This window comes from Oncorhynchus kisutch, linkage group LG23 (genome assembly GCF_002021735.2).
Source record: "Oncorhynchus kisutch isolate 150728-3 linkage group LG23, Okis_V2, whole genome shotgun sequence".
Classification (NCBI taxonomy): Eukaryota; Metazoa; Chordata; class Actinopteri; order Salmoniformes; family Salmonidae; genus Oncorhynchus; species Oncorhynchus kisutch.
Genome location: NC_034196.2, coordinates 7580703 through 7607630, shown reverse-complemented (window position 1 = coordinate 7607630; position 26928 = coordinate 7580703). Strand labels below are relative to the sequence as shown.

The 26928-nt window shown below is 40.4% G+C and overlaps 1 protein-coding gene across 1 annotated transcript; it reads right to left on the bottom strand.

Moving 5' to 3' along the window:
• ntrk2b (neurotrophic tyrosine kinase, receptor, type 2b) lies at positions 1 to 25087 on the bottom strand. Its single transcript, XM_020457637.2, has 18 exons — positions 24007 to 25087; positions 22505 to 22579; positions 22324 to 22395; positions 20323 to 20391; positions 20035 to 20195; positions 19646 to 19782; positions 18590 to 18722; positions 17873 to 18184; positions 17448 to 17468; positions 15045 to 15053; positions 11728 to 11762; positions 11520 to 11619; positions 11116 to 11304; positions 10507 to 10637; positions 10016 to 10188; positions 7121 to 7361; positions 3041 to 3199; positions 1 to 2379 (listed from the first exon to the last, which is right to left on the bottom strand). Exons 1-18 carry the CDS (start codon positions 24210 to 24212, stop codon positions 2194 to 2196), a joined length of 2409 nt encoding a protein of 802 aa, XP_020313226.1. The 5' UTR covers positions 24213 to 25087; the 3' UTR covers positions 1 to 2193.
• Between the last annotated feature and the right edge of the window lie 1841 nt (positions 25088 to 26928).

The following is a 26928-nucleotide window of genomic DNA, read 5'->3' as shown; positions in this document are numbered from 1 at the left end:
CTTTTATTCTACATTGTAGAAAATAAAGAAAAACCCTTGAATGAGTAGGTGTGTCAACTTTTGACTGGTACTGTATATCAATCAATATAAGATCACAGAATTTCACACCCTGGTTCCAAATAATATGCTACACAGTACATAATGTAAACAAGTCAATTAGTAATTTAAGTGCATAAATCGCTGAATAGGGGCATTTTACCAGTGATGTTTTCTAACTCTAGGGTGAAAACTAAAGCACTGTCAATGTTGATTCGCCACAAATACAGCTGAAATGAATCAAATATCCTTAAAGGCTAAATCCATAATTTCCTATTAGCTTCAATATACTGAAACATCTTATCAATGTCGACCTCAACAACATCGACAGCATTTATAAAGCTGCCTTCAAAAATGCAAAACAAACAGTGTAGTAGAGTTCTGGGCCTCCAATAGATTTATACGGTAAAGGATAAAATGATGGTCTCTCTAAGCCATTGCTGGTGAATGTGCTCTTCACAAATGACAAAACAAAGTGACAATGTTATTCTATGCTACAGTATGGTCAACTTTCTTACTGCTTTGAGTTGAGGCAACTCAAATTACTCCCTGTTCCAACTTAATGCTGGGACGGTCCTTATTCACTGTGCTTTAGTTATCCAGTCAAGATTGTGACATGTGTAGTGCATACTAACCACATTCAAAAACACAAAGACCTTCTACATGGAAATGGACAATGTCAGTATCTAGCAAAATAGAATCAGATAGAAAATACCACTGATAATGAACCACAACCTGAAATATTCATTTAAAAAAAGAAAATAATTCTGAAAAAATGAATTATAAATATGGCATAGAGAATGCCCATATGTTTTAAAAGGTAAATCCTTATTTTTATAACATTTAAAAGTGTTTTTGTAATATGCACATATGTATATGTATAGCAACACTCAGGGGTTTAACGGTGTTGTGTTGTGTGGATGGATGGCTCTTGTTCTCTCTAGACTGAGGGTACCTACATAGACTTTATAACACATGAATAACCATATATGAGCAGTACATAAGCATTTCATGAATGGATGTATTTTTTTTTTTTTACTGTGGTATATATGGGTTATTAATGTGATATGAAGTCATTATAAGTCCTAAGAGGTACCCTTCAAGTACCATAATAATCAACTCCACAGCTCCGGACTGGTTGGCCATGATGACAGAATTCAGTCACCAATCAAAATGTAAAGTGGCAACATGAAAACAACAGAGTCAAAAAGCACCTGACATCAATAAGAAAGTCCTCACATCATAAAAATAGTCCATGACACTTATATAAGCGGTAAGCCTTACTTCATTGCAATGGGTTTAAAAATAAATAAATATTACTTCGACTTTATATGTCGCTCCACATGAGATGTTCCTCGTGTTAGTAGGAACAAGGAAAAGCTCTATCCATGTTGACACGTGTCCATACATTGTCCATGATCATTTTGACACAGTCATTTTCCCTTTGTTCATCCCCAGCAATTACAGTGTACAAGAAGAGTACAATAACACAGTTAATTATTTGTTTCGCAGACCCAGATTACAATTTAATCAAGATTACTGATCATTTGGTTTCATGGACATGGCCTCAATTATTGTTGGACTATGGTTAAACTTCATTTAAAAAGTTCCCGTCACAGTCCAGCATTATGTAATTCAAGGTTAATAGATGTTCATTAAATCATTTTTAGCTCTTGATGAACTAAATCAGAATTGGGCCTACTCCTGGATTATTTTAATCTGGGTTTGAGAAACTGGTCCTAAGAGTATCATCAAATGGAGAAGGAAAGGAAAACTTAATCAAATTTAAGGCTTTTCTCTATGTGATGAGGAGGCAGAAGCACAGTCAGCACAGTCGGGCACACACGCAAACACATATGCTCACACATGCGTGCGCGCGCACACACACACACACACACACACACACACACACACACACACACACACACACACGTGCACGCGCGCACACACACACACACACACACACACGCACACACACACACACACACACACACACACACACACACACACACACACACACGCACACACGCACACACACGCACACGCACACACGCAAACACATATGCTCACACATGCGCGCGCACACACACACACACACATGCACACGCACACACGCAACTCCCCCTCACCCCCACCCAAACACCTGCCCAGACTCACTCAGCCCAGTATATCTAGGTAGACAGGTGAGGCCTTGGCCAGGCTCTGGAGCAGGCTGTGGATCTCCTTGATGTTCAGTCTCATGTAGGATTCTCTCTGCCAGCATCCCAGCATCAGGTCGTACACCTCCTTTGGACAGGAACGCGGCCGCTGCAGCACGCGCCCCTGGGTGATACACTCGATCACCTGCATAAAGGGTACCCACCACAATGCAATTGAAATTCAGTCCAATTCAACTTGATTTATTCCCTCAGGGGCAATTAAAGGAAGCCATCGCTCACATGGTAACAGCATCTAAACAAAGTGAGGTTTACCAAGGTGATATGTTTTTTTAGACTCAGACATGTTAGCCTTGGTTTCATCTAATAGATTTCCAGGAAATGTATATTCATAACGCATAAAAATCGACACAGAGAATAAAACATTAGGAACACCTTCCTAATGTTGCGTTGCAACCCCTCCCCCTTCTTTAACCCGTCTCCTGCCCTTCATCTACACTGACTGAAGTGGCCTTAACATGGGACATCAATAAGGGATCCTAGCTTTCACCTGGATTCCCCTGGTCACGCCGTGTCATGGAAAGAGCAGGTGTTCCTAATGTTTTGTACAGTCAATGTATATGGACAATACAAATGTGATATACTGCAACAAAGATTAGCAAAATGGAGACTACAGAAGACTGATGTATTTGAAGTTGACAATAAATCTCATTGGAGCTCAAGTGCTATGATACCAGTGTAGTCAATCTACTGTAGGAAAGGTTTGAGTTTGTATCTAAAACCTTGTAATCTCGGAACCCAGAACCAAATCTCAAGAGTGCTGCTGTCTGTGATAAGAGACTACTGACCTCATTGTTGGAGAGCTGGTACCAGGGCTGCTTCCCATAGGTGAAGATCTCCCAGAGGACCACGCCGAGACTCCAGACATCACTCTCCGTGGTGAACCTCCGGTACATGATGCTCTCTGGAGGCATCCAGCGGATGGGCAGCATGGTGTGACCCCCCACCTGGAAACAGACAAAGGATCCATCAGGAACCATCCAGGAAAACCACAGAGAAGGTCAAATGAACAGGAGTGGAATGAATGGGAGTGAAGTAAAGAAACGGCCCAAAAAACAGGGTTAGATGGAAAGGTGTTGTCAGTCAGGTCAGTAACCAACATACTATTAAGGCCCATTAACATTTGTTTAAAGGTCATGTACACAAATGTGTATTGGCTGGGCCTACAGTTGTCATGGAAATCAATATTATGAGATATTTAAAAAAGGTATTAAAACCCAACATGTTTTGCCTGTATTGGTACTGTTAGGCCTTGTCTGATATTGACATGATTGTCAGTTCACAATAACTGGCAAATGTTTCCACGTGTTGACCCAATTGCTGTTCAGCTGCATCGTTGGTCTTCCTATATGATCACAATAGTGGATACTGTGTATTAGTGAGTGGGCATTGGAGGGGGGGGCTGATTGGGACACAGAACAAGTCTGGATCTAAAGGCCAAATCTGAGCGACTGCCTTTAAAAAGCAACAAATCCCTTTGAAAACGGCCTACATGGCATCGATTTGAGTCAGAAACAGTTATTCTAGTGTCAAAATTGACTACAAAGTGTAAATAGGATAATTTTGGTCATAAAGTCAGTCTCGCCTTAAATGCAGTTTGGAACAACCGTGCGTTACTTCAGAAATACTGCACCAAACACTTTAGTTTGATGTAAAATTGCGCAACTAAAACCTCCTCTGCAAAAACATCTATATTAATTACAGATTTCTTGATTCATTCTGAGGATTATGAGGAAATTAAATAGACTTCTTCTGCGTCTACAGTGTCTCATGGGGGACAAACATGAAATCTTGAAAATTAAATTGTGTTTTTCTAATGAGCAACAGAAAAACACACATGCCAATTGACAGATTTTAATTTATTTGTACTATTTTCTACATTGTAGAATAATAGAAGACATCAAAACTATGAAATAACATATGGAATCATATAGTAACCAAAAAAGTGTTTAAATAAATCAAAATATATCTTATCATTTAGATTCTTCAAAGTAGCCACCCATTGCCTTGACGGCTTTGTGCACTCTTGGCATTCTCTCAACCAGATTTCACCTGGAATGCTATTCCAACAGTCTTGAAGGAGTTCCCACATATGCTGAGCACTCGTTGGCTGCTTTTCCTTCACTCTGCGGTCCAACTCATCCTAAACCATTTCAACTGGGTTGAGGTCAGGTGATTGTGGAGGCCAGGTCATCTGATGCAGTACTCCAGCACACTCCTTGATCAAATAGCTCTTACACAACCTGGAGGTGTGTTGGGTCATTGTCTTGTTGAAAAAACAATTGATAGTCCCACTAAGTGCGGCAGGGTAGCCTAGTGGTTAGAGCGTTGGACGGAAGGTTGTGAGTTCAAACCCCCGAGCTGACAAGGTACAAATCTGTCGTTCTGCCCCTGAACAGGCAGTTAACCCACTGTTCCCAGGCCGTCATTGAAAATAAGAATGTGTTCTTAACTGACTTGCCTGGTTAAATAAAGGTACAATTAAATTAAAAACAAAAAAAAGTGCAAACCAGATGGGATGGCGTATCGCTGCAGAATACTGTGGTAGCCATGCTGGTTAAGTGTGCCTTGATTTCTAAATAAATCACAGACAGTGTCACCAGCAAAGCACCCCCACATCATCACACCTCCTCCATGCTTCACAGTGGGAACCACACATGGCATTTGGAACCAAAAATCTCAAATTTGGACTCAGACTCAGTCTAACGTCCATTGCGCGTGTTTCTTGGCCCAAGCAAGTCTCTTCTTCTTATTGGTGGCCTTTAGTAGTGGTTTCCTTGCAGCAATTTAACCATGAAGGCTTGATTCACACAGTCTCCTCTGAACAGTTGAGATGTGTCTGTTACTTGAACTCTGAAATATTTATTGCAATTTCTGAGGCAGGCCAACTCTTATGAACATCCTTTGCAGTCTTCCTTTTCTGTGGTGGTCCTCATGAAAGCCAGTTTCATCATAGCGCTTGATGGTTTTTGTGACTGCACTTGAAGAAACTTTCAAAGTTCTTTGAAATGTTCCACATTGACTGATCTTCATGTCTTAAAGTAATGATGGACTGTAATTTCTCTCTGCTTATTTGAGCTGTTCTTGCCATAATATGAACTTGGTATTTTACCAAATAGGGCCATCTTCTGTATACCCCCCTACCTTGTCACAACATAACTGATTGACTCAAACGCATTAAGGAAAGAAATTCCACAAATTAACAAGGCACACCTGTTAATTGAAATGCATTCCAAGTGACTACCTCATGAAGCTGGTTGAGAGAATGCCAAGAGTGTGCAAAGCTGTCATCAAGTAAAGGGTGGCTACTTTGAAGAATCTCAAATATATGTTGATTCGTTTAACACTTTTTTGGTTACTACATGATTCCATATGTGTTATTTCATAATTTTGATGTCTTCACTATTATTCTACAAGGTAGAAAATAGTAAAAATAAAGAAAAACCCTTGAATGAGTAGGTGTGTCCAAGCCTTTGACTGGTACTCTATTTAAATGATGAAAGCGGCCGTTTTAGCCTCTTTTTAGACCTATACATGCCTCCTGTAAGAAACAAATAATTTGTGAAGCGTCTTGTCATTGTACTCCTTATAATGTGTGCTCTAAATCATGGAGTATGTCTATGGTCTGAAATAAAATTCCCATTCATTTATTCAACATAAAAAAATCTCAAAAGTAGCCTTTTTGATTTAGCTTATATTTAGACATGGTTTGGAACAATATACTATTCAAACATCAACTTCCCAGAGTGGGATCTCTGGTACTTTTGAAGAAATTATCAATTTTATACAAAGAAATTGACATTGTATCACAGCCCTCCTGATTTGCACATTCAGCAAATCACCAGCAGAGGGAGTTCCCTTTGAATCCATTTCCCCATTCACTGTGTTGATGGTGCTCATAAAATGTATCATAACTTTTAAAGTAGCAGAGAGTCCACTTTAGAAATGTGTTGTACTTGTAGAATATATTGTTAAAAACAATACGTCTCAAAATGAGCACACTATTAGGAGGATAATGACACCAAGGTATTGTCTGTATCATGTACGGTTCACGGATCATTAAGTCTGACAAGGGGTAGGTCTAAAAAGGGCCTAAAATGGACACTTTCATTATGATTTTCAAAAAAATTGTTTCTTACACAAATGTAAAAAGAATATCAAACATATCAAAAATATCAAACAAAAATGTTTTTTTTCCTCCCAATTAAGTTTCTATGTGAGAATTGTCAGATCAACCTGAGATGGCCAAAATATTATTGGGCCCATGCAGACATGAAATCACATTCATTCCTGTGGTGTTGTCTATACTGTTCTAGTAAAAGCTAGACAGTAGCAGATAGCAGTTAGCCTGTTAGCCCAATCTGTTTGTGCTTTAAGTAGCCAATGTCATGCCAATTTGGCATAACAACAATAAAGGAGTTGGGTAAAGCAGAAACAGGTTAGGCTACCAGGCTACCTGCTAAGGTAGACAATGTTTTCCCTCACTAATTTTATAAGAACTAGGTTAGATACTGGATAGAACGGGGGGTGATAAGGAGACGCGTGTTCATGAATCTAGGTATTTTAAGAGCAGTAGCTTGCCTCTGAAAAGGCCTTAAAATAGAGAATTCAAGGCTAAATTTGCATCACGGCATAAATGCAATGTCAAGTATGAAAAAAAAACTGCCAGTGCATTTTGCACTGTTGCCCCCTATTACCATGGAAACAGCAATTCTATGCATATTATAGAATTTGCATTTAAATGGCATTAAAAATAGATTAAAAAAATTACTGGTTAAAATTATTGCAGCATGGCTGTTACAAACCAAAACCAAATTCTAATTACACATGAGTGTATTCCTGTCTTTCTGTTTTGCCCACAGACTCACTCTGTAGTAGTCAGTACTGTACACATCCCTGGACATGCCAAAGTCCCCAATCTTGACCAGCAGGTTCTCTCCCACCAGACAGTTGCGTGTGGCCAGGTCTCTGTGGACAAAGTGCTGGGAGGCGAGGTAGACCATGCCTGCAGCGATCTGCTGGGCGATATGCAGCATCTGGGACTGGGTCAGCTCCACCATCAGGCTGTGCTGCCCATCAGCCATCAGCACTGCGTCAGGACCATGGGACCTACACCAAAACACAGGTGGGTCAAACACAATGCTAACTATAGTTATCTAAAATTGACTACAAAGAGGACTTAATCGGATAAGTGCAAACTCATTCGCTTCCATTGCAGTTACCCAGTTTCAATTCAAATAAAGTATCACACTTACATACAGTACTAGTCAAACGTTTGGACACACCTACTCATTCAAGGGTTTTTCTTTATTTTTACTATTAATAGTGAAGACATAAAAAAATGAAATAACACATATGGAATCATTTAGTATCCCAAAAAGTGTTAAAACAAATCAAAATCATTTCATATTTTAGATTCTTCAAAGTAGCCACCCTTCGCACACTCTTGGCATTCTCTCAACCAGCTTCACCTGGAATGCTTTCCAACAGTCTTGAAGGAGTTCCCACATATGCTGAGCACTTGTTGGCTGCTTTTCCTTCACACTGCGATCCAACTCATCCCAAACCATCTCACTTGGGTTGAGGTCGGGTGATTGTGGAGGCTAGGTCATCTGACCTCCACTCTCCTTGTTAGTCAAATAGCCATTACACAGCCTGGAGGTGTGTTGGTTCATTGTCTTGTTGAAAATAAAATTATAGTCCCACTAAGCGCAAACCATATGGGATGGCTTATTGCTGCATAGGTTAACTGGTTAACTTGTTGAGTGTAGTGGGCAGTAATTTGATGTTTGGATGAAAAACGTACCCAAATGAAACTGCCTAATTTCTCAGGCCCAGAATCTAGAATATGCATATAATTGTCAGATTAGGATAGACACTCTAAGGTTTCCAAAACGGTCAAAATATTGTCTGTGAGTATAAGAGAACTGATATTGCAGGCGAAAACCTCAGGAAAATCTAACCAGGAAGTGCTGTTTGTCCTGAAACCTCTCTGTTCCATTGCATGCCTTCCCTCCATTTAAAGGGATATCAACCAGATTCCTTTTCCTATGGCTTCCACATGGTCTGAACAGTCTTTAGACATAGTTTCAGGCTTTTATTCTGAAAAATGAGCGAGAAAGATCACATCTCGTCAGTGGGTGGCTGGGTGCCAGCAGCGTTTCGCATGCGCGAGCAGCTTGGAGCAGACATTTTCTCTCTCACTCCTATTGAAAAAGCTACAGTCCGGTTGAAATATTATTGATTATATATTGTAAAAACAACCTGAGGATTGATTATAAAAAACGTTTGACATGTTTCTACGGACTTTACGGATACTATTTTCGTCTGCCCTGTCGTGATCGCTTGAGCTTGTGGATTTCTCAACATAACGTGCCAACCAAATGGATGTATTTTGGATATAAAAATAATCTTTATGGAACAAAAGGAACATTTATTGTGTAACTGGGAGTCTCGTGAGTGCAAACATCCGAAGATCATCAAAGGTAAGCGTTTCATTTTATTGCTTTTCTGACTTTCGTGACCAATGTACTTTGCTGCTAGCTGTTTGTAATGTTTTGTCTGCTGAGAGAGATGTCCTTACATAAACGCTTGGTATGCTTTCGCCGAAAATCTTTTTTGAAATCTGACACGCCAGGTGGATTAACAACAAGCTAAGCTGTGTTTTGCTATAATGCACTTGTGATTTCATGAAAATTAAATATTTTTTGTAATTTAATTTGAATTTGGCGCGCTGCAATTCAGCGGATGTTGACGAAAATGATCCCGCTAACGGGATGGGTGAGTCAAGAAGTTAAGTGTGCCTTGAATTCTAAATAAATCAGACAGTGTTACCAGCAATCACCCCCACACCATCACACCTCCTCCACCATGTTTCACGGCGGGAACCACACATGCGGAGATCATCCGCTCACCTACTCTGTCTCACAAAGAAACGGCGGTTTTCTTTCTGATGAGTCCAAATCTCAAATTTGGACTCATCAGACCAAAGGACAGATTTCCACCGGTCTAATGTCCATTGCTCGTGTTTCTTGGCCCAAGCAAGTCTCTTCTTATTATTGGTGTCCTTTAGTAGGGGTTTCTTTGCAGCAATTCGACCATGAAGGCTTGATTCACTTGGTCTTATACCAAATAAATCTTCTGTATTCTACCCCTACCTTGTCACAACACAATTGATTGGCTCAAATGCATTAAGAAGGAAAGAAATTCCACAAATTATATTTTAACAAGGCACACCTGTTAATTGAAATGCATTCCAGGTGACTACCTCATGAAGCTGGTTAAGAGAATGCAAAGAGTATGCAAAGCTGTCATCAAGGCAAAGGGTGGCTACTTTGAAGAATCTAAAATGTTAAATATATTTTGATTTGTTTAATACTTTTTTGGTTACTACATTATTCCATATGTGTTATTTCATAGTTTGATGTCTTCACTATTATTCTGCAATGTAGAAAAAAATAGAAAAAAATAAAGGAAAACTATTGAATGTGTAGGTGTCCAAACTTTTGACTGGTACTGTATGTATGTGCCAAAATCCCCCATAGCCTTTCATGACTGATTAGATTAGACACCATTATTATGCATTAAATTTGCACAGAATGTAAATGTGTCTTTGGCGCTCTGGCTTACAGTAAAAGGATAAAATCAGACACAAAACATACACATTGCACACATGGAGTATTTACGTCGGTTAGTACTTTAATACAGTACACGTGAATTGGCAAATGTAAATCACACGCACAAAGACATTGGGACACACACACCTGAGGAACTTGTTGAGGTCGCCGTGCTTCATGTACTCGAACACCATGATGAGCGGGTCACTCTCCACACACACGCCATAGAAGGTAACGATGTGCTCATGCTGCAGGTTGGTCAGTAGCTCCGCCTCCCGGTGGAAGTCGGCTCGGCCACTCTCGCTGGCCTCTTTCAACGTCTGAGGAGGACAGGGATGCATGTGCACGTGCACGTGCACACACACACGCACGCACGCACACCATCATTTAAACATTGATTGATGGGATTGTTGATGGTTTCAAAGTCTCCTTCCTACAAAATTCGATCAAATCCTAATATACTTGTTTGCCATGCTATTATCCAAAACAATGTACATACAATCCTCACATATGGGAAAAGGACAAACAGCTAAATAGTTTATATTTAAAGCTGTTCTTAAAAATAAAAAAAAATCAAAGCCAGGACTAAAGTGTGTGCTGATTGTTTGAAATGGCATGCATAGATGGCCATACTTTACCTTGACAGCCACCAGGATCTTGTCCTGATCTGGGATCAGGTTGTAGCACTCAGCCAGGAACACTTTCCCAAAGGCCCCCTCCCCTAGCTCACGCTTCAGCACAATGTTGTGTCTCTTGATGTGCTGGACAACTGGGATGTAAAGAGACAGATGTAAGGCTATCACAGTTTTTCCTGAACATCGTGTGAACTGACCAGGAAAAACTCTCGGCCCCTAGTTAGAATTAGTCAGGTCAAGTGGCCAGGAAAAACTCCTGGCCCTACACATTACATACACTAAAGTTAACAGCCCTAGTCTACTACTGTATAGAGGAAAAACAGTGAAACTGTGATATTCTGGTCGCTTGTCGGACGAGTATGGACATTGTAGCCATTACAGAACTACATTTCTCACAGGGATACAAGTGAAATAGTCAGATGTGTGTGTCTGTCTAGTGACATCCTCTGTGCCATACAGTCTGATATTACAGCATTAACTGCAAGTCATCCGGCAAGAGGTCAACCAAAGTCATCGCCATGAAGTCCATCCAGTCGCAGTGGCCCTGTCATGGATTTTTCAGAAAAAGACCGGGTAACAACACCAGCAGACCTCCGCACCACGGTAACTCACACGTGTCCGATTTCAGCATGCTGCCAGATTGGCGGAAATACTGTGGGTTCTCGATGACAGGGATCTTTGTCATTCCAATGATCACCGCATCGTGGCCCATCTCTGAGGACGACGGGGTGTTGTTGCCATTGGAGACGTGATGAAGAGGACTGGCGGAGTCATCGTCGTTACTGATGACCGAGGAGGAGCCTGAGGAGGAAGGGGAGGACCCCAGTGGGAGGAAATACAATTATGAGAGGAGTGATTGACTTCTGTATGTTATTATGTCGCCGAACATAAGCTGAAATGTGGTGGGGTTAAATGGAATTAAAACTGTAGAAATGTGCACCTAAAACAAGATGTTCATTGTTATCCAATACTGGTTTGAAAAATGACTATACTAAGATTAAAAAGAAAAGCTTTACCCTTCATCCCAAACTTTGAGTTTCTTCCGTATTTCAGAATGATCACCATCAGGACACATCCAATTAATGCCACGCCAGCGATCCCCAACACTATATACACCTGGAACAACACCATTCAACAATGCAAAATACTTACTAATAACAGTGCACAACATTATAGTATGCACATAACCACACATGACTAATTATGATGTGTACGTTAACTTACTGCAACACTGTCCTCTATTGGGGGTAGTGGTAAGTCTGAGACAAAAAGAACAAGCACAGGACATATTTAAAACAGAATGAAACAGCATTAAACATACAAACATTAAATTACATAATCTAATTTCATCTGATTTCTTCTCTCACATTAAAATTACCTTCGATTTTTTCAAACGCTAAAAATACTGTCTGGTTGTGATGTAACCAGACAGCTACAGTGCCTTCAGAAAGTATTCCCACCCCTTGACTTTTTCCATGTTTGGTTGTGTTACAGCCTGAATTTAAAATTGATTTAAAATTTCCAGAATGACTGGATGTCAAAGTGGAGGGTTTTTTCAAAAGTTTTACAAATTAATAAAAAACTTGAAGCTGAAATGTCTTGTCAATGAGTATTCAAACCCTTTGTTACGGCAAGCCTAAATAAGTTCAGGTGCTTAACAAGTCACATAATAAGTTGCATGGTGCGCCTTGTGCGCAATACTGTTTAACATTATTTTTGAATGACTACCTCATCTCTTAACCCCACACAGACAATTAGCAGTAAGGTTCCTCAGCAGTGAATTTCAAACACAGATTCAACCACAACGACCAGGGGGGTCTTCCAATGCCTCGCAAAGAAGGGCACCTATTGGTAGATGGGTGGGACATTGAATTTCCCTTTGAGCTTGGTGAAGTGATTAATTACACTTTGGATGGTGTATCAATACACCCAGTCACTACAAAGATACAGGTGTCCTTCCTAACTCAGTTGCCAGAAAGGAAGGAAACCACTCAGGGATTTCACCATGAGGCCAATGGTGACTTTAAAACAGTTACAGTGAGGGGGAAAAGTATTTGATCCCCTGCTGATTTTGTACGTTTGCCCACTGACAAATAAATGATCAGTCTATAATGTTAATGGTAGGTTTATTTGAACAGTGAGAGACAGAATAACAACAAAAAAATCCAGAAAAACACCTGTCAAAAATGTTATAAATTGATTTGCATTTTAATGAGGGAAATAAGTATTTGACCCCTTCTCAATCAGAAAGATTTCTGGCTCCCAGGTGTCTTTTATACAGGTAACGAGCTGAGATTAGGAGCACACTCTGAAAGGGAGTCCACAGAAGCAATCAGATTCCAAACTCTCCACCATTACCAAAGAGCTCTCCAAGGATGTCAGGGAAAAGATTGTCGACCTACACAAGGCTGGAATGGGCTACAAGACCATTGCCAAGCAGCTTGGTGAGAAGGTGACAACAGTTGGTGCAATTATTCACAAATGGAAGGAACACAAAAGAACTGTCAATCTCCCTCGGCCTGGGGCTCCATGCAAGATCTCACCTCGTGGAGTTGCAATGATCATGAGAACGGTGAGGAATCAGCCCAGAACTACACGGGAGGATCTTGTCAATGATCTCAAGGCAGCTGGGACCATACTCACCAAGAAAACAATTGGTAACACACTACGCCGTGAAGGACTGAAATCCTGCAGCGCCCGCAAGGTCCCCCTGCTCAAGAAAGCACTTTTACATGCCCGTCTGAAGTTTGCCAATGAACATCTGAATGATTCAGAGGACAACTGTGTGAAAGTGTTGTGGTCAGATGAGACCAAAATGGAGCTCTTAGGCATCAACTCAACTCGCTGTGTTTGGAGGAGGAGGAATGCTGCCTATAACCCCAAGAACACCATCCACACCATAAAACATGGAGGTGGAAACATTATTTGTGTTTTTAGTGTGTTTTTCTGCTAAGGGGACAGGACAACTTCACCGCATCAAAGGGACGATGGAAGGGGCCATGTCCCGTCAAATCTTGGGTGAGAACCTCCTTCCCTCAGCCAGGGCATTGAAAATGGGTCGTGGATAGGTATTCCAGCATGACAATGACCCAAAACACATAGCCAAGGCAATAAAGGAGTGGCTCAAGAAGAAGCACATTAAGGTCCTGGAGTGGCCTAGCCAGTCTCCAGACCTTAATCCCATAGATAATCTGCGGAGGGAGCTGAAGGTTCGAGTTGCCAAACGTTAGCCTCGAAACCTTCATGACTTGGAGAAGATCTGCAAAGAGGAGTGGGACCAAATCCCTCCTGAGATGTGTGTAAACCTGGTGGCCAACTACAGGAAACATCTGACCTCTGATTGCCAACAAGGGTTTTGCCACCAAGTACTAATTCATGTTTTGCAGAGGGGTCAAATACTGATTTCCCTCATTAAAATGCAAATCAATTTATAACATTTTTGACAGGTGTTTTTCTGGATTTTTTTGTTGTTATTCTGTCTCTCACTGTTCAAATAAACCTACCATTAAAATTATAGACTGATCATTTCTTTGTCAGTGGGAAAATGTACAAAATCAGCAGGGGATCAAATACCTTTTTCCCTCACTGTACATAGTTTGAGGATGGATCAACAACATTATAGTTACTCCACAATACTAACCTAATTGACAGAGTGAAAAGAAGGAAGCCTGTACAGAATAAAAATATTCCAAAACATGCATCCCGTTTGCAACAAGGAACTAAAGTAATACTGCAAAACATTTGACAAAGCAATACACTTTTGTCCTAAATACAAAGTGTTATGTTTGGGGCAAATCTAATACAACACATTATTTAGTACTAGTCTCCATATTGTCAAGCATAGTGGTGGCTTCATCATGTTATGGGTATGTATGTTTGTAATTGTGGTGGCCTGTTTTTTTTTTCTTCAGAAGGACAATAACTTAAACACAAGGCCAAATTTACACTGGCGTTGCTTACTAAGAAGACAGTGAATTTTAACTCTACATACATGTACATATTACCTCAATTACCTTGACTAACCGGTGCTCCCGTACATTGACTCTGTACCAGTATATAGCCTCGCTACTGTTATTTTACTGTTGCTCTTTAGCCATGTTATTTTTTTAACATAAATAACTTCAAGATCTAGATCAGCAACCAATTTGACAAATTGAAGATTTTTTTTAAAGAGTAATGGGAAATGTTGCACAATCCCCAGAAGGACTCACAGCCGTAATCACTGCCAAACGTGCTTCTACAAAGTATAGACTCAGGGGTGTGAATACTTACTTACTTGTATTTCAATTTCAATAAACATGTTTTCACTTTGATATCCACTTTGAATTCAGGCTGTAACAACAACATGTGGAATAAGTCAAGGGGTATGAATACTTTCTGAAGGCACTGTAAATTATGCAATAGACAGGGCCCAGAAACTGCAATTTTGTCCAGTCAAAGGTTTTGCTATGGATTATGCTTGTCTATTAGCTTTTGGGCCACCCTGGATTTTCCCCCAAACCCAATACATTCCCTCAGGATTTCATACTTCAAGCACATACCAGTGGTGTCTGAAATGCAGCAGGGTGATGACATCCCACAGCACAGGAAGAGCAGTGGAAAGAGGAAAGGAAAATAACAAGGCAGGATCATCAATCTGTCATTATTCCTAAAGTCTTTAGGGCCCAGTGCAGTCAAAAACAAAATTTTCCTGTATTTTCCTATACATACAGGGCATTCGGAAAGTATTCAGACCCCTTCACTTTTTCCACATTTTGTTACGTTACAGCCTTCTAAAAGTGATTAAATTGTTTTTCTCATCACTCTACACACAATACCCCATAATGACAAAGCAAAAACAGGTTTAGATATTTTTGAAAATTCAGGGCATTCAGAGACTTGTCCCGAAGCCACTCCTGTGTTGTCTTGGCTGTGTGCTTAGGGTCATTGTCCTGTTGGAAGGTGAACCTTTGCCACAGTCTGAGGTCTTGAGCCCTCTGGAGCAGGTTTACTTTGCTCCATCCCTCAATCCTGACGAGTCCCCCAGTCCCTGCTGCTGAAAAAGATCCCCACAGCATGATGCTGCTACCACCATGCTTCACCGTAGGGATGGTATTGGCCAGGAGATGAGCGGTGCCTGGTTTCCTCCAGACGTGACGGTTGTCAAAGAGTTCATTCTTGGTTCATTCTTGGTTTCATCAGACCGGAGAATTTTGTTTAGGTGCCTTTCCCTTTTGGCAATCTCCAAGCAGGCTGTCATGTGCCTTTTACTGAGGAGTGGCGTCCACCTGGCCACTACCATAAAGGCCTGATTGGTGGAGTGCTGCAGAGATAGCTGTCCATCTGGACGCTTCTCCCATTGCACAGAGGAACTTATGGAGCTCTGTCAGAGTGACCTTCGGGTTCTTGGTCTCATCCCTGACCAAGGCCCTTCTCCCCCGATTGCTCAGTTTGGCCGGATGGCCAGCTCCAGGAAGAGTCTTGGTGTTTCTAAACTTATTCCATTTAAGATTGATGGAGGCCACTGTTCTTGGGGACATTCAATGCTGCAGAAATGTTTTGGTACCCTTCCCCAGATATGTGCCTTGACAGAATCCTGTCTTGGAGCTCAAGGGACAATTTGTTCGACCTCATGGCTTGGTTTTTGCTCTGACATGCACTGTTAACTGTGGGAACTTATATAGATAGGTGTGTGTCATTCCAAATCATGTCCAATCAATTGAATTTACCACAGGTGGACTCCAATCAAGTTGTAGAAGCATCTCAAGGATGATCAATGGAAACAGGATGCACCTGAGCTCTATTTCAAGTCTCATGAATATTTGTGAATAAGGTGTCTGTTTTTTAAATAAATTTGCTAAAATTTCTAGAAACCTGTTTTCACTTTGTCATTATGGGATATTGTGTGTAGATTGAATAATCAAAACATTTCCTCATAATTTTTAGAACAAGGTTGTAATGTAACAGAATGTGGAGAAAGTCAAGGGGTCTGAATACTTTCAGAATGCACTGTACACACACACACACACACACACACACACACACACACACACATATTGGAAAAATACTGTCAAATTGTGACATTTATGATAATTACCTTTTAGTCTAAGAGCTGTTTGAAAAGACCACCTGAGATTTTTTGACTGTTTTGTGGGATGGAGTGTTGGCCTGACTGGTGACATCGCCAGGTGATAAATTAGTAAATAGACCAATAAGAAACAGTTCCAAACCTCTATCAATAACAGCTAGCTTTCAGTTTTCCCCTCCCCACTCAGACCACTCCCAGACAGTCCCCACAAAATTGCTTGAGAAATAGCTTCTTAGCAAAGAGCAAAGTTTGTTTCTTTTTGACAATTTAAATTGAAAACATTCACAGTAAGGTACTAAATTGTATCCCAAAATTATTTGATATTGAGATAACTAAAATAAACGGCTGCGTTGGATGTTTAAAATGAAAAGTAACTCTCCAGTGAAAATCTCACTTTTAAAAAGTTAATATTCTGTTAACTCATACCTAAATAATGTTGTTGACTGGTGCTATACTCATACCGTATGTTGCCAAAGCATCATTTGGGGACCCACCTCAAACAATGTCAAACAGACCGTTTAAAAAAAAAATGAAATTTCCTCAGAGGATGATTGCATGAAGGCCAATCGGTGGTCTACTTGCGTGAATATTTTTTATGATTGGTATACGCCCACACCATTCTGTTGTTGAGGTACGCCCACACCATTCCAACACAGAAAAGCTGCTTTTTAACATTCTTAATTGAAAAAAAATTGGAAGAAAATCTATTTCCCTCATATTGTAATTATTTATAGGTCATATATCATAGAACTCTGGAAACACTGGACAGTTATTTAACGTCATGTCAAGAGAAAAACACATACACACGTGTCTTCGTAACGGCACGTTTTAGAATTGTAATTCTTTGCAGAATTGCAATGTCTTAAGAAATACTTACAAGGGTAGGTATATGGCGGTTCTGAAATAAGTGAAAAAGGGAATGTACATGTTATTCATAAACATCCATTACACATACCATGCTACACAAAAAAAACAATATTCTCAGAAAAAAAGCTTCTATGTTGAACCATTTATTCAGGAAAGGAAACCTCTGAAAAAAAGTTACAATTTTCAGGTCATATAGAACCATTTTTGGTTCCACATAGAACCTCTGGTTCCAAATAGAACTCTTGAATTGGTGCCATTTGGAACCAAAAAGAGTTTTATTTGACTTGAAATGGTTCTATTTTTAACCTTTTCTATGGTCCTAGAAGGTTCTACATAGCACAGATTTTTTTTTCAGAGAGCCTAAAAACAACTTACATATAGATTATAACATCTTATATCAAATTACAGTAACTATAAACTAAACTGCAGTGAGACCTGTATCGTAGTCTGGGTCTGGCGGGAGCAGGAAGTGGGCGTCGATTTCTTTACGATCCTCCCCGTACTCGTTCCTGACCACCAGCGTATACTGCCCGTTGTGGATGTGAGTCGGGTTGACAAGCTTCAGGCAGCCGTGGTGAACGCTCCCTGTGCTCTCGTGGATCTCGGTCTTGATGTACTCCTGTTCGTGGAGCTCTTGGTCCTTGTGGTACCACCGTAGCTCGGGCTTGGGGTTTCCGGTCACACTGAAGGGGATACACCAGTGGTGGAGGCGCAATGGCTCCAGCAGCTCCAGGATAGTGGGGCGAACTGACACAGAGACAACAGGAAGAATAGTCACAGGGTACTGGGAGTGGGTGCTAGACATGAGGAAGGGGGACTGGAAGAATGCAGTGGGATACTCGGGTAAGGGGGCTAGACAGGAGGGAGAGTATGGTACGGCATTGAGGGCAACCAGGACCTAAACAGAAGGAGGAGTACAGTATGGCAAGGTGACAGGAGACATGTAGAGTCAATCAGATTGTTGAGCAATATTATCATTTCAGTAAGGACACAGAACATACAGGTCTTTTAGAATGTAGGATGTTACAGATCCAGGATAAAATTACACTGTAGAATCAGTGAAAATGGCATTTTACATTTTGCAACCACAGTGGCAGAATAAAATAAACAAAAAATGGTATAGGCACGCAACTCAACAGAACACGTCCTTACAGAGGATGTTGAGTTGGAGGTAAGCCTCGGTTTGGCCGACTACGTTCTCAACATTGCAAGTGATCACTCTGCCGTTGTCCGAAGGCGAGAGACCTAACAGTGTCAGATTGCTCTCCAGCTCCAAGGCATTGATCTGTAAATACATTTAGCAATATTAGCATTGTCATGATGAGCAATAAACATTATTAGCTTTAGCATTATTAGTAATAGTAACATGTATTACACAGTCAATACTGTTAATAACAAATCATTGTGATCATAGTGAAACATCTGGAGCTAAAATATTTACAGCTGTATGTTATAAAACACCTAAAAGTATGGAGTAATGTGCTGTTATTACATTAATAAAATGATATTGTTATTTACGTATTGAAATGTAAAAACTTGACAAGTTTCAGGTTTTAAAAAAAGAGAAGAAAAACGAACATAAAATTGAGTGCTATGGGGCCTCCCGAGTGGCGCAGCAGTCTAAGGCACTGCAGTGCTAGTGGCGTCAATACAGACCCGGGTTCAATCCTGGACTGTATCGCAACCAGCCGTGATCGGGAGTCCCATAGGGTGGCGCACAATTGGCCCAGCGTCGTCAAGGTTAGGGGAGGGTTTGGCCGGGGGGCAGTTCGCTACACCTGCAATAACATCTGATAAACACGTGTGAGTGACCAATAAAATTTGATTTTACTTGGCTCATCGCGCTCTAACGACTCCTTGTGGTGGGCCGTGCGCCTGAAGGCTGACCTCGGTCGCCAGTTGAACAGTGTTTCCTCCGACACATTGGTGCGGCTGGCTTCCGGGTTAAGTTGCGCGGTTTGGCGGGTCATGTTTCTGAGGACGTGGGACTTGACCTTTGCTTCCATTGGGGAGTTGCAGCGATGAGACAAGATCGAAATTGGGGGGTAATTTTTTTGTGAGTGTTAAAGTGTCAGTTGAGAAAAGTGCATAACATACAAAGCCAAGAGTTTTTCCCTGCCCACATGACCTCATCAGGAACAACTCCTAGCCCTAGTAATAGTTAGAGGGTTGTGTCATAATATACCAAAACAAAGATCATCATCTTACCTTAGTGATGGTAAACAAACTGTCAATATTCCACAAGATATCAGGGGCAGGAGACCCTGTTGCACTGCACACTGCTCTGACATCACTTCCCTCCGTCATTTTGATGATAGAGGGACTGACCTCCACTGCGGGAGCCTCTGTAAAATGTAAACAGAACCTTTAACAATGTTGTTTTGCGTTACAAGTTGCACCTAAGTGACCTTCACTTGATTTCTACTTCATGCTGTTTACTGACTATTTGAAAAGAAAAGTCAAAGCAATACACTGGCATTCTAGTATGCTCCTCAATGTTCCACACGTACACAAGCTTTCTCTCTCTCTGCTTTGTCACAACATGTTTAGTGTAGTTCCCCATCTGTATGTCTGTCTTTCTCTGGGGTTGACATTACCACAATCAGGGGGAGTGAATCTGGAGATGGCCCTCCTCACTGCTCTGTCATCTATGCATTTCAGCTCTTGACTCTCTGTACTGTCAGTGTCCTCTTGCAGCCTCAGTTTGATCCACATGTTCTCACATACACACTTCAGAGGGTTACCAGACAGGAGAGGACTAGAGAAAAAAAAAACAGAGCATTAACACACACGCACAAACACAAACACACACACACACTCATAGACATTGCACTTTAAAATAAGAATTACATGACATAAAATAGTAAATAGGGATAGGTACTTACAAAGATGTCATGTTTAAGTTTTGGAATGTTTTCCAAGAGAGTGTTGACAAGTTATTGTCTCTCAGATTCCTACGAGTCAAAATAATAAATAAAAAATGTTACAATAAACCAACTATTGTAGGTCAGAATGACATAACTAATGTTATCAATGTACAAGTAACTTCAAAAATAAAGGAAACACCAACATAAAGTATCTTTGGGGCGGCAGGTAGCCTACTGGTTAGAGCGTTGGGCCAGTAACCGGAGGGTTGCTAGATCGAATCCCTGAGCTGACAAGGTAAAAATCTGACGAGGCAGTTAACCCACTGTCCCTAGGCCGTCATTGTAAATTAGAATTTGTTCTTAACTGACATGCCTAGTTAAATAAAGGTTAAATAAAAATACAAATATGGCATTGGGCCACCACGAGATGCCAGAACAGCTCCTATGCGCCTTGACATAGATTCTACAAGTGTCTGGAACCAGTGCTTGACTTGGACTGAAATAGGTGCCGGTATTGTTTACAATTTGTTGCAGGAGCGCCATAATACTTTTGAGTTAATATTCTATAAGAGGAACAGGAGCTCAAGCAGTAGAGCATTTGAGGTGCCGGTATTGTGCTCCGGTGGGCTCCTGCCCATGTCAAGCACTGTCTGGAACTCTACTGGATGGATGTGACACCATTTTCCACGAGAAATTCCATAATTTTGTGTTTTGTTGATGGTGATTAAAAACACCAGGTGCCACTCCAGAATCTCCCATACGTCTGTGTCACCAGATTGAGATCTGGTGACACACACACACACACACACACACACACACACACACACACACACACACACACACACACACACACACACACACACACACACACACACACACACACACACAACCATTTAAACCCCCTATGCACATTTGAGACCCCTCTTTCAAAGTCACAGACCTCCTTCTAGCCATGGTAGCCTAAATACTGGGCAACTGGGCACTTATACATGACCCTAAGCATGATGGGATGTCAGTTGCTTAATTAACTTAGGAACCACACTTGTGTGGAAGCGCCTGCTTTCAATGTACTTTTGTATCCCTCATTTACCCGAGTTTCCTGTCTGTTGGCAGTTAACTGTATGTACTGAACTCAATCCAAAATCAGTGTGTGTGTGTGTGTGTGTGTGTGTGTGTGTGTGTGTGTGTGTGTGTGTGTGTGTGTGTGTGTGTGTGTGTGTGTGTGTGTGTGTGTGTGTGTGTGTGTGTGTGTGTGTGTGTGTGTGTGTGTGTGTGTGATTAAACTCAAATGAAAACGTATGTGACGTTGGAACAGAATGCTTGCTCTATTTTCACTTTCACTGGTTTTGCACCTAGCACCTTTTAACTATGCATTAACAAAAACATATGGTCAGACCATTAACTGCTCCTCACTGTTTGCTGAGCGTGTCGTCCCGCTACCCAGCCATGAGGCTAAACTGTATGCGCTTGAACCAGCTCCCATGACTATAGGCGACATTATCATGCCAATCCATGCAGATTTGGATAAGAATTACCACGTTTAGAAGTGTTGACTGCAAGGCTTCACTGTAAGGTTAGTACAGATGTAGAATCTTCATTTGAGACAGTTAGCTACAGCAGGAGAATAATCCTTCAGCGACAGGAAATGTTCATGATTATGTGGATTGTAATTAATGGACATTTTTGTAGGGGTTGATACATTTTTCATTAGGGCAAATCAAGTTTCAAAGTGGGAAACACACCGTTTAGAAGCCTGTTTAAAACTCAAATATGCGACAAAATTAGCATTTCCTGCTGTGTAGGAACATTCTCAGCAAAAGAATATCTAAATTAACATCCAAATTAAGATCCTACATATGTAAGAATCTACATAGTCTATAATATGAATTGGGCTTAATTGTTTGTGATTGGCTTGGGGGCCCTACAATTGCTCTTTGAAAGTACATTAGCTACATCTGTGAGGAGGAAGATAAGAACAACACCAAACAGAAAATGAATCAAAGACTATACAGTACTTACAGATATTGAAGTCTTGTATTGTTGAAAAAGGCCTGTGATGAGATAGAAGTCAATCTGGTATTTGTCACAGTTCTGTTCGGAGTGGGGGAGTGAATGTGTTATTTTTAGTCACAATTACATATCAATATAGTGCAACCATAACATAGTCTGGACCATAACCTCACGTAATACTAATACTTACAGATTTCTGAGATTTGAGTAGTACTTCAAGCTGTTATCATTGATGTCAAATAGTCTGTTTTGATTTGCAATGTATCTGTAAAAGTTCAATACAAAACAATTACAAACATAATGGAAATACAGTATTTGGCCACCATGTCCATTTTGGGCAGTTTCACAGGTTTCTGAACTGTTTTGAGGGAATCTGTAGCTTCTCTTCATGATAGATTTGATACAAACTGGTGTCTCTTTGGACACTCAGCTAATATCTACTGATTAGAAAAGCTAAGGTGATTGATATCTCTCTACACTAGAGTAAACAACACCTGGATGGGTGATGGTTGTTCATGTAATATTCATATACGTATGTTTAGAATGAATTATTAATGTTAAATATTCTTAATAATTAATGAAAATGCTTTGCATGACAAAGTAATAGGCCAGTAGACCATCATCAATTAAGGTTTACCTTTGATTAAGCTATGGATGGTATGAGAAGACACAGTTAAGTACAACACCACCCTGTCTAGATGTAGGCTATGGCCCCTGCATGCTGATGGTGTTAGTTCTCTCACTATCTGCATTTGCCCAGGAGCAATATAGGTTTCAGGCACAATACTATGCACCTTATGGATATATGCAATAGGCCTACTGCACTGAAATATGGTAAATCTAAACATATGCTGCGTTAGCTAATAGGCCTGATGAACTAGAGTAACACTTATCACCAACAACATGCAGTGGTAATGCATTTTTTTTTCCGCACATGAATTGTCTGTTTATTGTCTATCAAATAAACTCATCCAGTCCAGCTCTGGCACTTCAACAATTGTAGCCTAAAAACCTAATAAATGGCTTTAAACCTGTGTTTTATACAGATACCACTGTGACGGTGTGCTAACGTGTTTTGATATTTACAAGAACCACTTCGGGCGGCACTGATTGCTACGATGGGTATTTTGTGGGGGCGACATAGTCCCGAGTCTGTTACGTTGGCTAGCCCATTATAATCGTGATTTGGCTAATTTATCTGACATTGTTTTCCTTCGTGTTTTTACTTGCTTCCCCCAGGTCTCTGCATGTTGGAGCCACATCAGCCATCATGCCATTATCCCCACGAAATATCATTACCACTATCCCTGCCAGGGCCTGGTTTCTAGAGGAAAATAGCCTATTCCAAATATTCCCAACAACTCGTGCCCCCACCACCTGACACGCACGCTCGAGCCCCCCCCCCCCAGCATGAGAATGATCCTACACTATTATATGCTGAAGCTATAGCCTACTTATTTTTTTTTATTGTTGCTTAGGGTAGGCTCCATATGAAACTGAAAACATGAGAGATGAACATCCTAAATAGTATGGCAAAGTAAATACACCTTATTTTGTAATACACCTCAGATGTTTTTGTATTTATTTGTTTGAGCAATCTGACATTGTTCTGCTTAAAAACAGGAACCGTTCATTGTAGGTTTGCCATGTCTGCAATGGCGTAGCCATTTATTTTAATTAATCGATACTTACATATCGGTGATGTTGATGTCCATTTCTATGTCATCTAACGTAAGGATAGGGAAATCCTCGATCCCTGGTTCAGGATCGATACAAGCAATCCTTGAGATGCTGCAAGTGCAGAACGCAGGGCAAGCAGCGCTAACCCGCCACAGTCCCATCAAAACCATAAAGATTCCCAAGCGAGCCATTCCATATTCCCGTACGTTGGAGTCCATTGCAGGTCCAACGATATCTCACGGTAGGTATTGATCAAATATGGATATTATTAATTTCCCCCGTCCTATAGTCAATTTAATCCGTTCGGCACCACTAACGAGGCTGCCTTTGATCACGAATGCGCAATCCCTCAATGTAATATTAGGATGCCATGGAATGGCCTCTACGTCTCCGCAGAATTGGTATCACACACGACTGCATATCGATGCGGTGAAGCAAGGTGTCAAGTGCTCCGTCCTCAGTCTCACCCGTCTCTTTCTCGGAGGCAGAGCGTCTGTCTCTGCGTGGTAAAACGTGGCGCTCCAGATGTTGAGGGAGAAACCCGTTATCCTTGTGATTCTTCTTCATATGCAGTAGTGATGGAAATAAGAGACTGCACGGTGGAGTCAGAATGCGTGGTGATGTATCAACAGAGTGCGTATGCGAGGAGGCAGGGTACCTGCATTCGCCTATTGATTACCGCTGTGGAAGAGCGCATCTCCGCCAGTCATCGCTGGAATTGCGTTTATACAGAGATATTTGGCTGACAGTTTATCAACATTTATCAGCGTTATGACTATTCAATAGCTATATATTTGCATGCTTATCGTACACATTCTGAAAAATAGATGGGAATAGGCTATTCAAACTATAGCCCTACATTTATTTAACTATGCAAGTCAGTAAGAACAAATTCTTATTTACATTGACGGCCTACCTACACCCTTATCTTATAATAGAAGGCTTAATAGTTGGTTAAAATTGAATTATATTACCTCTATTTGTAATGTTTGATGTGCCAATTTTATTCTGCATACGGACAACCTCGGTCTATAGGCCTACAGAGTGCTTTTTCCAACAATACCACAGCTCCATGGATGGCCATTACGAGTGTGACGTGCAGTTTGACGCACAAGACGGGCTGCAAATAATTAAACAATATATTTGTTTGTGTGTGTGCTTCAAATGAGTCTTCCATCCGAGGAAAAACAAGACCGAAATACTGTAGCTTCAATCGAAATTGTCGTAATTTGTCAAAGCTATGTTTAGCATATGGTTCTTAAAAAAAAAATAATGTGTGGATATGTCAGCTATTGGAAGGCCATAAGATTAAATATGCATCTATTTACGAAAAAAATTGCTATTGTAATAGCTAACTTGGATAGATTATTAAAAAAATATGTAATTATGCTCAGTTCAACTTTTTCCTCTAGGATCTTTTCAATTTGAGGACTAGTAAATCTGCTGCAGACAAAGGTCATGGGCAAGAAGAGTCCTGGCACATAACACGGTTATTTTCATACCAGGTGTAAACACACACAGGTGTCGTGATGTTGTGGGAAAATTGTATCTCTGAGGGATAAGTGTAATCATTTTGACAAGGTCCTTTAATGATTCCATAAATATCACAATAAGCAAGTGAAGGAAATGTCAGATATCAATGGCTATTGAAATGAGATCATTTAAAACATTTGTGATCTTTAATAAATTCATGTTCTTATGACAATGAAAGAAAATCAACTGAATAAAACATTGCAACCATGTGCAATTCGTTTTCTACCCCTGTACCTCAGCTTAAAATCACATGGAACATGAAGAATATTCATAGAAATAGGATAGTATCAATTTGTGATTTACCCATACACTCCATACTTATTGGACAGTGAAGCTAAAACTTAATTTGGCTCTATGCTCCAGCATTTTGGATTTGAGATCAAATGTTTTATATGAGGTGGCAGTACAGAATGTCACTATTTATTTTAAAGGTATTTTCATACATATGTTTTACATTTTAGAAATGAATGCAACTTTATATTTATTCTGTAGTCCCCACATTTGAAGGTGTCAAGTATTTGGGCAAATGCATAGTGTATTAAAATGTAGTATTTGCCCCCAAGACATGCTAACCTCTCACCATTACCAATAAAAGGGAAAGTTAGCATTTTTGCTCCACAAGGAGGAGCAGAGGGCATAATTCTGATTTAGCAATGTACCCAATAGCAATTGTTACATTGAAATGAAAACCAATGTAATTTGATGTCTGCACCATTAGCTTGCTACATTTTGAAAACAGACGTTAGCCTACTTTTTTTTTCTTTTTCTGAATCATTGCCAGTGGTGGAAAAAGTACCCAATTTTCAAACGTGAAATTTTTTTTTTAAAGTTACAAGAAAAAGGTCACCCAGTAAGATAAATATATTTTAAAACCAAATACTTTGAAGTATCAAAAAGTAAAAGTAATTGCTAAAATATTTATTTTAACTAGGCAAGTCTGTAAAGAACAAATTCTTATTTACAATGACAGCCTACCCGGCCAAACGCTAATGAAGTTGAGCCAATTGTGCGCCGCCCTATGGGACTCCCAATCACAGCCGGTTGTGATATAGCCTTGAATCGAACTAGGGTCTGTAGTGACACCCCTAACACAGATGCAGTGCCTTAGACCGCCTCGCCAAAAGTTGTCAAAAACATTAATAGTAAAGTAAAGATACCCCAAAAATCTAGTAGTACTGACAAGCATTTTTTACTTAAGTACTTTACACCACTGATCATTGCAATGATGACCACCACATGGTGCTGCAGCTCCTGACCAATTCTGCTATTTTGTGTGTTTTTCAAGCGGACTTTCTTTGTATACAGTGGGGCAAAAAAGTATTTAGTCAGCCACCAATTGTGCAAGTTCTCCCACTTAAAAAGATGAGAGGCCTGTAATTTTCATCATAGGTACACTTAAAC